At 42.4% G+C, this 12132-nt stretch overlaps 1 protein-coding gene across 10 annotated transcripts in view; it reads right to left on the minus strand.

The window, feature by feature from the left end:
- Osbpl3 (oxysterol binding protein like 3) overlaps positions 1-12132 on the minus strand; it is a 187037-nt gene that overhangs the window by 68798 nt on the left and 106107 nt on the right. For all 10 annotated transcript variants that reach the window (XM_046463529.2, XM_046463527.2, XM_046463528.2 and 7 more), the window contains 3 exons: positions 3753-3869; positions 3539-3592; positions 2532-2645 (listed from right to left, as the gene is read on the minus strand). In XM_046463529.2, coding sequence (XP_046319485.1) covers positions 2532-2645; positions 3539-3592; positions 3753-3869 — 285 coding nt within the window. The remainder of the gene's footprint in view (positions 1-2531; positions 2646-3538; positions 3593-3752; positions 3870-12132) is intronic.

A 12132-nucleotide genomic window follows, 5' to 3' on the forward strand; every position in this document is an offset into this window, starting at 1 on the left:
AAATACTCATGAAGCTGCAAATTCAAATAACCCACAAGGATGTCTGGTTGGTTAACTTCCAAGATGAAAAATTCAGTCAATCCTGTGAAAATCTTTCCCAATGCTACAGCTGAGAACAGGGTGTGCAAATAAACATCGGAGGCATCATCCATCGAGAAACTGTCTGGTTGGCTTCTGTGTGGATGAGGAGCGGCACCTACAGGACCCAAGGCTCCCATGTGCCGTTTACAGGAAGAAGCAACACGGACATCAGCTAGGTGTCTCCTCTATCTTATGTTCCTGAAATGCACTTCATTTCCCAGATGTGGTTAAGAGAAATTTTGTGAGAGTCTTTTGTCATACTTGCAGTGATGTACTCTCAGAGGCCCTTAATGCCAAAGTGCTCATTGTGACTCATCTTTTATTGGTTAAACAAGGTAGAAGAATAACAGCACTGCAAGCACTATATTAAAAAGATGACCATGGTTCTGTTCCAGCCCCTCCAGTAATTCCAGGACTATGGAAGGACAGTCCTGTGACCTCTCTGTTGCCCAGACCCCTCGTCTATAAAATGAGAGGGTGGGACTGGAGGACCTGACATTGAAGCCATGAACTGGAACCCTCAGGTAACTACACCCTAACACTCACAGCCTCAGCTAATATTCAGAAGAAAGAATAAGCCAAACAGATCCAAAAGTGAATCACACAGAAATTTAATTTATCATGATATTAGTATTCAATGTATCCTAAGACATTTGAACTCTTTAAAAATTAGGAGTTAATAATTATTTTTATTCTATTAACTAGAAAAGTATATAAACAAGAACCTAATATTTCCTGACAATGTCAAAACACAGTACAAGGAGTAACTAGAAGTACATGGAAAAATAACCCAATGATGCTGCAATCTGTATACGGGATAAAAATGGGAGTTCATAACCCACTTGAATCAAAGTGTGAAATATGATTTGTCAAGAACTATGTAATGTTTTGAACAACGAACAATAAAAATTAAAAAAAAAAAAAGAAAAATAACCCAAGCTGTTCTTTTAGAAACTGACTACGAAATGGGGCTTGGGGTAGGGTTGGGGTTAAAATTTGTCCTATACTTTTTTCCCCCAAGATTCTAGGTTGTTCCCCCATCACTTCACACTAGTTATCTGCAAGCAGGAGTGATTTCATCCCCCGGAGACGCTTGGCAATATTTGGAGACATTTTTGATTGTCACACTTAGAAGGGTACCGTCAGCATTCAGTGGGTTAAACAAGAGGCAAGCATGCTGCTACACATCCTACGATGCCCAGGACAGTCCCACAATAAAGAATCATCTCGCCCACAGCGCCAACAGTGCTGAGGTTGAGAAACCCTGCTTTACAGTGAGCTAATGCAGAGATTCAGGTGAGGCTAAGGGACAGGGTGCAGTTGACGGTCTTGCCCAGCCAAACACATGCATGTGTTAGGCCCATGTTGCTCATCATGCACATGCTGGAGGTGACAGGGACACATTAGGACCTGGAGCTCATGATCTTGCACTTTTATTTTCCTAAAGTTCAGCCCCAAATCCAAAGTAAGTTGGCCAAGTAAGAAAAGTCTTAGTATCTTCTCAATTTCTAATACTGTTTCCACCTAATAATAAAAAACAGTAACTAAACTTGTTGAGTTTACTGTGGGCCAGACATTATGCCAGTTTTTAATATGTAGCCCTATAAGAGGAGCACTTTAGACTATAATACTTTTTTTTTTTTTAGGTAAGAAAACAGGCTTTCAGAGATTAAATAATTGACCAAAGTTCAACAGCTTGTAAGCTGCCATGTCAGGATCTAACCAGTTCTGGATCTCAAGCTTCATGCTTTAACTTCCTATACCACTTGTAGGGGAGAGAAAAGAAGGTAAACAGATTGAGACTCACACTTGAAGAGAAAACATTTCTGATATTTCTCTATAGTATGAGAATTTAAATGGGATCCCTATAAAATTAGCTGAAGTTGTAAGATAGGGCTCCACAGATTAAATATTGTATTTCAGGGAACATATTTTAACCTATGGTAAATGGTTCTTTATTAAAGATGGTGCTGCAGGTGGAGAGGTGATATGGAAACATGATTTTTTTTGTTATCGATCACTGCACAATCACTAGAGAGGAGGAGTGGTATTTGAAGGATGAGATAAGAAGAATGCTAACCTTCAAGCAATGTTCTACACAATGGAGAACGGTCCCATCATAATATCAACAGGGTCCATTAGGAACACTTTGGTGATGAATATCTACATATTGGCTGAATATCCAAAAGGCATCACTGACTATATAGTGACTGACAATCTCTCCTCAGTATAAAGGGGCTCTGTACAACCTTGCTGGGGGCAGCGGCGCACACCTATGGTTCTAGCTACTTGGGAGGCTGAGGCAGGAGGATTACTTAAGTCCAGAAGTTCAAGGTAGCCTAGGCAACATGGCAAGACCCTGTATCAAAACTACAACAACAACAACAACAAAAAAAAAAACCCCAAAAGGGCTCTGCACATGGGAGAAAGCACCTGGAAAGCAGCCTCACCTTCAGATGGTAGATGTGCTCCTCTGTGTCAAGATCGATGCACTTGGATGACTTCTTTACAGACATCACCGAGAGCCCCACGTCAATACAGCCATGCAGCTTTTCTCTTTCTATCTACAGACCATGAAAAGGGTCACTTGAGAATCACGGTGTTATAAGTTATAGTCACTTTCCCCACTCTCCCCACCCCTCCCCTCACCTTCCGCTTCCACTAACACAGACGCTACCACTGATGGAGCACTTGTGTGAGCCAACACTGAGTTCGGCGCACACACTGTCTTCTGCAGTCTGTGAGGTAGGAGGCACTCTCCATGCTTCACAGAGGAGAAGACTGAGGTGCAGAGAGGTTCAGTGACAAGTAGTTCACACAGCCGGTATGGGAGGAAACAAGGAACCAAACCCCATGGCTTCACTCCCAGGACAAGGAATGAACCTGTTTGCTGCACTGGCTCCTGCTGAATTAATGTCTGGTGTCCACGTTCATTTAGAAGGGACTTAAAAGGAAGAGGATGGACAGGAGGCTAAGAGAGGTTAGGAAGGGAGGAATGGCAGAGAGAAGAACCCTCCAGGGGCAGGCCTACTGGCCATTTAGAGCCCTTACAGGGTGACTGCCTAGTGTTACCTCCAAGAGGAACGTCTTGTTGGCCAGGGCCTTTTCTGCCAAGACCCTCAGTCACTATAAAGAGTGGGAATGCCAATCGTATTAGTTGCAAGGATGTCCTTTCCCACTTGAAAACCCCTAAGTCCAGAACAAACCCGTGGCGACATGGTGGGGTCTTAGATGCATCCCTGACCTCCACTTGACAGGGGGACTGAGCCCACCTAGAACTCAGGGACAAGACAGCAGGGGTCTGGCACTTCTGTTCCTCCTGGAGAAACTACTGCCCTCTGTGGTTTCCAGTTCAAGGCACTGTGACCCTCAACTGTACACATTCTCACTTCTGAGATGACGACGAATACCCCTGCAGAATTCTTCAGTGGCATGCTGAACCAACGAGAAGACTTACATCTGTTTGGCTCTTGGCATATTTCAAGATTCCTTTGTCGAGGTAGAAAAATCTCTGGGGGAAGAGAGTACAATTCATTGAGATGTTCCACTGAAGCATCCCCGTCCTGCTCTCAAATTTCAACTTCAAATCAAATGTTTAAGTGCCCCAGAACAGGGTGCTGAGTGGGGTATGGTGGGCACATGTAAAGGAGAGGCCAAAGCCGATGTCTTACCTTGTGCCAGCCTTTTAAGGGCCATTTCCTCTTTTTCAGCAAAAATCCTTTCTGAACAGGCGGCTCCTGGGTGTAATTCATCTCCCCCCTCAGTCCTTCCACCACTTCCCAGCTGTCCTGTTCCAACAAAAGAGTCCATGTTAAATATCTATCTTTAAAAAAATAATAATAACATAAAAAAGCATTTCATACAATCAGAAAATCCATCAAAGATGAGCATGGCTGTGTTTGTTGGGAAAAAGAAATTCAAATTTAATTTCCATACAGTCCTTGGACTTTAAAGATTTAATGCTATCATTCAGTGGCATTGAATTTGATTTTTTTTAAAGTTCTCTTTTAGAAGGGAATGTTCCTTTCTCTTTTTGTGTTTGAACCTTGACAACCACAGCTAAAGGGAAAGATTTTACTGCAAGTTCTATTTTTGTTCACCTTGACATCAGCACACAATTACTGTTCACTCACTAGACTCCAGTCTAAATGTTAACCAAAAGCTACAGGCATCAGGATGGGAAGGATGTGTGTGTGTGTGTGTGTGTGTGTGTGTTAGGGTTGACTTAAGACATGGCCAAAAAGTATAAGACTGGATGCAAGTTAGTAAGCATGACAATTTGACTGAAATAATAATTTAGTTGACAATTAATTGTCTTCAAAATTGAGTATTTAAATAATGAAAATCTTGAAGCATCAAACAGATGATTTGGCAACAGGTGTTTTCACCCTATTTTTCCAGAAATAAATTTTTTCTCATTTTCAAAAACTTAACTTTTTTTCTTTTTGAGTCATTTGTAGTTTTGAAGAGATACAAACAGTTGTTGCAATTAATCTTCCATTATGGTTATTTACATAATTTCAACTAATTGAAAACAAATTATAATTTCAAAAACACTAAAAATTCTGAAAATTTATTTTAGAATTCATAAATCATTGCTAAGTTATAAGATAAACCAAAATCAGCAATAACACAGTTACTGAGAGTTACTTTTACAACTATTATGTATGCTTTTTATTGGGATATAGTGTATATGAAATGTACGTATCTGAAGAGTTCAACTTGAATTTACACACACTTCAGTAACTACCATCCAGATCAGTTACAAATCTTTTCCTACCTGGCCAAGATTTCACAATGATTTCCTTGCTCTGAGTCCAAGCTCCAGGCTCCAAGCAGAGGCCAGAGGTGCCTGGAGAGAGACAGTAAGCCTGGACCTGCACCAGGGAGCAAAGGTCCCAGGACACAAATGGTCTCACAGCAGAGGAGAGGAAGATGGCGGCGAGGGGAGTGCATTGCCCCCGTGTGCCGCGTCACAGTGTGGGAGAATGACGAGTCAGGACGGCTAAAGACTATCTTGTTAGGAATTTCCAGCAATAGTGGGGTGCTCCGGAACCTGGAGGAAGGATTTCCATCACACGAGGATCGGCTACGGGGGCTCCACACGGAGGGTCACACTGCTTATTCAGCAAATCGCCCCGCGGCTAGAGTCTGCGGCTCGCGCTAGGAAACGAGGAGATAGCGACGCAGGGATACAGTGCTGCAGTTTCCACGGGCTTCTGCCAGCTGTGCAATTACCGTACTAAGTGCTGAATTCTGGGTTTGAGACAGGGGAAGGAAGCGGTCCAATTCAGTTCTCCACACCGGTCAGACCACAGAGAAGGCCAGCGGCCACCATCTTGGAGAGCTGACGTCACCATCCCTGTTTTCGTCTGATCGCAGGTCATTCAGCCATAGAACAGGTAATTTCAGGCTGCCATTCGCCTGCGGCTTGCAGACAAATTACTCAGGCTCAGTGCTAAATAACCCGCAGAAACTGCTTCTGGGAGCCTGCTGTTATCAGAGCATACACCGAGCACGGAACGGCCGAGTTCCGGCTCCCGGTACTGCTCTGGCCCAGGGCTAAGGAGCCCGTGGAAACTGCTTCTCGGTCCAGGTCCTGCTGAGTACTGTGGAGGTAAATACCAACCGAGCCTTCGTGGGCAGTGGCAACAGGACTGAGACGGGGCCTGCCGGTCAGGACTCACCCGTTGCTTTGGTCACCCGGCAAAGGGAACGAAAGGCTGCCATTCGCATAGGATACCAACATGGCAGAGATCTGATATCATCAGAAAGCGGCGGAGGAGAGAACTTCATCAATACCAGCGGCGACAGAAACAGTTGGTCTCCTGGTAAGGAGGGTGAGTCACAGACACCTGAGTCTCTCTCGCTTTGTCATCGAGCCAGAGGGGAGGAGCGGGGCCGCCGCCTGCGCCCAGATCAGGCCCAGCGGCTCGCCTGTGTGGTGGTCACGTGACCCCAATTGGAGTGGGGGCGGAGCGGAACCGCCACCCGTGCCCACAGGGTGGGCAGACCTGCGACCAACCTGCAGATCAGGCCCAGCGGTCCGCGGGCGTGGTAGGAGGGGCAGGGCAGAGCCGCCGCCCGCGCCTGCAAGGTAGGCAGACCTGCGACAGACCGGCGGATCAGGCCCAGCGGCCTGCCAGTGTGGTACACACATCACCCCAATTGGAGTAGGGGCAAAGCAGAGCCGCCGCCCAAGCCAGGAACAGGCCCAGCGACCTACCGGCGTGGTAGTCACGACACCCCAATTGGAGTAGGGGCAGAGCAGAGCAGCCACCCGTGCCCAAAAGGTGGGCAGACCTGCGACCGACCAGCGGGACAGGCCCAGTGGCCTGCCGGTACGACAGACACGTCACCCCATTTGGAGTAGGAGCAGAGCAGAGCCTTCGCCTGCGCCCGGAACAGGCGCAGCGGTCTGCGGGTGTGGTAGACAAGTCACACCAATTGGAGGGGGGGCAGAGCAGAGCCGCCGCCCGCGCCCGGAACAGGCCCAGTGACCTGCCGGCGTGGTAGTCACGACACTCCAATTGGAGTAAGGGCAGAGCAGAGCCACCACCCGCGCCTGCAAGGTAGGCAGACCTGCGACCGACCGCCAGAACAGGCCCAGGGGTCCGCGGGCATGGTAGACACCTCACACCAATTGGAGGAGGGGCAGAGCAGAGCCGCAGCCTGCGCCTGCAAGGTAGGCAGACCGCTGCCCGACCCTGCAAGGGAGACTTTTCAACTATACAAGAGCAATATAAATATACAGGGGGAAAAATTTACAAAAACACAACAGTTTCACCAAGCAGAAAGAAACGCAAGCAGTATGAAAAGACAAGGAAAGAAAGGACCACAAGCAATGCAGGTCAACTCAACTTTAGAAGAGGTAACAGCTGCAGCAGATGGAATGTCAGATAAAGAATTCAGGATATACATGCTTCAGATGATCTGGAGTATCAAGGAAGACATTAGACAGCAAAATCAGACAATGAAAGATCACTTCGACAATGAATTACACAAACAAATCCAGGAAGGAAAGGATCAACTATACAGGGAGATAGAGGTTATAAAAAACAAGCAATCAGAAATCCTAGAAATGCAGGAAGCAATAAACCAACTTAAAAACTCAATTGAGAATACTACCATCAGAGTAGAACACTTAGAAGATAGAATATCAGACAATGAAGACAAAGTATTTCAACTGGAAAAGAACATAGACAGCTCAGCAAGACTGTTAAGAAACCATGAGCAGAACATCCAAGAAATATGGGATAACATTAAGAGACCAAACTTAAGAGTCATTGGGATACAGGAAGGTATAGAACTCCAAACCAAAGGAATGAGCAATCTATTCTATGAAATAATACAAGAAAACTTCTCAGACTTGAAGAATGAGACAGAATCCCAAATCCTAGAAGCCTACAGGACGCCGAATGTGCAAAATCATAAGAGATCCACACCTAGACACATTATAATGAAGATGCCCAACATACAGAATAAGGAGAGAATTTTAAAAGCTACAAGAGAAAGGAAGCAGATTACATTTAGGGGTAAGCCAATCAGGATATCAGCTGATCTTTCAACACAGACTCTGAAAGCTAGAAGATCCTGGAATAACATATTTCAAACACTGAAAGAAAATGGGTTTCAACCAAGAATTGTGTATCCAGCGAAATTAAGCTTCAGGATGGAAGATGAAATTAAAACCTTCCACGATAAACAAAAGTTAAAAGAATTTGCAGCTAGAAAACCATCTCTTCAAAACATCCTCGGCAAAACATTACAGGAAGAGGAAATGGAAAACAACAATGAAAACCAACAGTGGGAGGTAGGACAGTAAAGGGGAGGGGGGGAAATAATCAAAGAGGAAAACAAACCATGTTTAGTAACAGAAATAAACAAATATGGCTGGAAGAACAACCCATATCTCAATAATAACCCTAAATGTTAATGGCTTAAACTCACCAATTAAGAGACACAGGATAGTAGAATGGATCACAAAACAAGACCCAACAATATGCTGCCTACAGGAGACACATTTGATAGGAAAAGACATACATAGGCTGAAGGTAAAAGGTTGGGAAAAATCATATCACTCATATGGACTTCGGAAACAAGCAGGAGTGTCCATACTCATATCAAATAAAATAGATTTCAAGCCAAAGTTAATCAAAAGGGATAAAGAGGGACACTACATACTGCTTAAGGGAACCATACACCAACAAGACATAACAATCATTAATATATATGCCCCAAACAATGGTGCAGCTATGTTCGTCAAACAAACTCTTCTCAAGTTCAAGAGTCTAATAGACCACCATACAATAATCATGGGAGACTTCAACACACCTCTCTCGCCACTGGACAGATCTTCCAAACAAAAGTTGAATAAGGAAACTATAGAACTCAATAACACAATTAATAACCTAGACTTAATTGACATATATAGAATATACCACCCAACATCAAGCAGTTACACTTTTTTCTCAGCAGCACATGGATCCTTCTCAAAAATAGATCATATATTATGTCACAGGGCAACTCTTAGACAATATAAAGGAGTAGAGATAATACCATGCATCTTATCTGATCATAATGGAATGAAACTGAAAATCAACGATAAAAGAAGGAAGGAAAAAGCATACATCACTTGGAGAATGAACAATAGGTTACTGAATGATCAATGGGTTATAGAAGACATCAAGGAGGAAATTAAAAAATTCTTAGACATAAATGAAAACACAGACACAACATATCGGAATCTATGGGACACATTGAAAGCAGTTCTAAGAGGAAAATTCATTGCTTTGAGTTCATTCCTTAAAAAAAGAAAAAACCAACAAATAAATGATCTCATACTTCATCTCAAAATCCTAGAAAAAGAAGAGCAAAACAACAGCAAAAGAAGTAGAAGGCAAGAAATAATTAAAATCAGAGCTGAAATTAATGAAATCGAAACAAAAGAAACAATTGAAAAAATTGACAAAACTAAAAGTTGGTTCTTTGAAAAAATAAACAAAATTGACAGACCCTTAGCCATGCTAGCGAAGAGAAGAAGAGAGAGAACTCAAATTCCTAGCATACGGGATGAAAAAGGCAATATCACAACAGACACTTCAGAAATACAGAAGATAATCAAAAACTATTTTGAATCCTTATACTCCAATAAATTAGAAGATATTGAAGGCATAGATAAATTTCTTAAGTCATATGATCTGCCCAGATTGAGTCAGGAGGATATAGACAACCTAAACAGACCAATATCAATTGAGGAAATAGAAGAAACCATCAAAAGACTACCAACTAAGAAAAGCCCAGGACCGGATGGGTATACAGCAGAGTTTTACAAAACCTTTAAAGAGGAACTAATACCAATACTTTTCAAGCTACTTCAGGAAATAGAAAAAGAGGGAGAACTTCCAAATTCATTCTACGAGGCCAACATCACCCTGATACCTAAACTAGACAAAGACACTTCAAAGAAAGAAAACTACAGACCAATATCTCTAATGAACCTAGATGCAAAAATCCTCAATAAAATTCTGGCGAATCGGATACAAAAACATATCAAAAAAATTGTGCACCATGATCAAGTAGGATTCATCCCTGGGATGCAAGGCTGGTTCAATATACGGAAATCAATAAATGTTATTCACCACATCAATAGACTTAAAAATGAGAACCATATGATCATCTCGATAGATGCAGAAAAAGCATTCGACAAAGTATAGCATCCCTTTATGTTCAAAACTCTAGAAAAACTAGGGATAACAGGAACATACCTCAATATTGTAAAAGCAATCTATGCTAAGCCTCAGGCTAGCATCATTCTGAATGGAGAAAAATTGAAGGCATTCCCTCTAAAATCTGGAACAAGACAGGGATGCCCTCTCTCACCACTTCTGTTCAACATTGTTCTCGAAACACTGGCCAGAGCAATTAGACGAAAGAAATTAAAGGCATTAAAATAGGAAAAGAAGAATTTAAATTATCACTATTTGCAGAAGACATGATTCTATACCTAGCAGACCCAAAAGGCTCTACAAAGAAACTATTAGAGCTAATAAATGAATTCAGCAAAGTGGCAGGATATAAAATCAACACGCATAAATCAAAGGCATTCCTGTATATCAGCGACAAATCCTCTGAAATGGAAATGAGGACAACCACTCCATTCACAATATCTTCCAAAAAAATAAAATACTTGGGAATCAACCTAACAAAAGAGGTGAAAGACTTATACAATGAAAACTACAGAACCCTAAAGAGAGAAATAGAAGAAGATTTTAGAAGATGGAAAAATATACCCTGTTCATGGATAGGCAGAACTAACATCATCAAAATGGCGATATTACCAAAAGTTCTCTATAGGTTTAATGCAATGCCAATCAAAATCCCAACGGCATTTCTTGTAGAAATAGAGAAAGCAATCATGAAATTCATATGGAAAAATAAAAGACCCAGAATAGCAAAAACAATGCTAAGCAGGAAGTGTGAATCAGGCGGTATAGCGATACCAGACTTCAAACTATACTACAGAGCAATAGTAACAAAAACAGCATGGTACTGGTACCAAAACAGTTGGGTGGACCAATGGTACAGAATAGAGGACACAGAAACCAATCCACAAAACTACAACTACCTTATATTTGATAAAGGGGCTAAAAGCATGCAATGGAGGAAGGATAGCATCTTCAACAAATGGTGCTGGGAAAACTGGAAATCCATATGCAACAAAATGAAACTGAATCCCTTTCTCTCGCCATGCACAAAAGTGAATTCAAAATGGATCAAGGAGCTTGATATCAAGTCAGAGACACGCCATCTGATAGAAGAAAAAGTTGGCTACGGTCTACATATTGTGGGGTCGGGCTCCAAATTCCTCAATAGGACACCCATAGCACAAAAGTTAATAACTAGAATCAACAAATGGGACTTACTCAAACTAAAAAGTTTTTTCTCAGCAAAAGAAACAATAAGAGAGGTAAATAGAGAGCCTACATCCTGGGAACAAATCTTTACTCCTCACACTTCAGATAGATCCCTAATATCCAGAGTATACAAAGAACTCAAAAAATTAGACAATAAGATAACAAACAACCCAATCAACAAATGGGCCAAGGACCTGAACAGACACTTCTCAGAGGAGGACATACAATCAATCAACAAGTACATGAAAAAATGCTCACCATCTCTAGCAGTCAGAGAAATGCAAATCAAAACCACCCTAAGATACCATCTCACTCCAGTAAGATTGGCAGCCATTAGGAAGTCAAACAACAACAAGTGCTGGCGAGGATGTGGGGAAAAGGGTACACTTGTACATTGCTGGTGCGACTGCAAATTGGTGCAGCCAATTTGGAAAGCAGTATGGAGATTTCTTGGAAAGCTGGGAATGGAGCCACCATTTGACCCAGCTATTCCCCTTCTTGGTCTATTCCCTAAAGACCTAAAAAGAGCATGCTACAGGGACACTGCTACATCGATGTTCATAGCAGCACAATTCACAATAGCAAGACTGTGGAACCAACCTAGATGCCCTTCAATAGACGAATGGATAAAAAAAAATGTGGCATTTATACACAATGGAGTATTACTCTGCATTAAAAAATGACAAAATCATAGAATTTGCAGGGAAATGGATGGCATTAGAGCAGATTATGCTAAGTGAAGCTAGCCAATCCCTAAAAAACAAATGCCAAATGTCTTCTTTGATATAAGGAGAGTAACTAAGAACAGAGTAGGGATGAAGAGCATGAGAAGAAGATTAACATTAAACAGGGATGAGAGGTGGGAGAGAAAGGGAGAGAGAAGGGAAATTGCATGGAAATGGAAGGAGACCCTTAGGGTTATACAAAAGTACATACAAGAGGAAGTGAGGGGAAAGGGAAAAATAATACAAGGGGGAGAAATGAATGACAGTAGAGGGGGTAGAGAGAGAAGAGGGGAGGGGAGGGGGGATAGTAGAGGATAGGAAAGGCAGCAGAACACAACAGACACTAGTATGGCAATATGTAAATCAATGGATGTGTAACTGATGTGATTCTGCAATCTGTATATGGGGTA

Source organism: Marmota monax, unplaced genomic scaffold (genome assembly GCF_021218885.2).
Source record: "Marmota monax isolate L192 unplaced genomic scaffold, Marmota_monax_Labrador192_F-V1.1 WCK01_AAM20220418_F8-fsc00057, whole genome shotgun sequence".
Taxonomy (NCBI): domain Eukaryota; kingdom Metazoa; phylum Chordata; class Mammalia; order Rodentia; family Sciuridae; genus Marmota; species Marmota monax.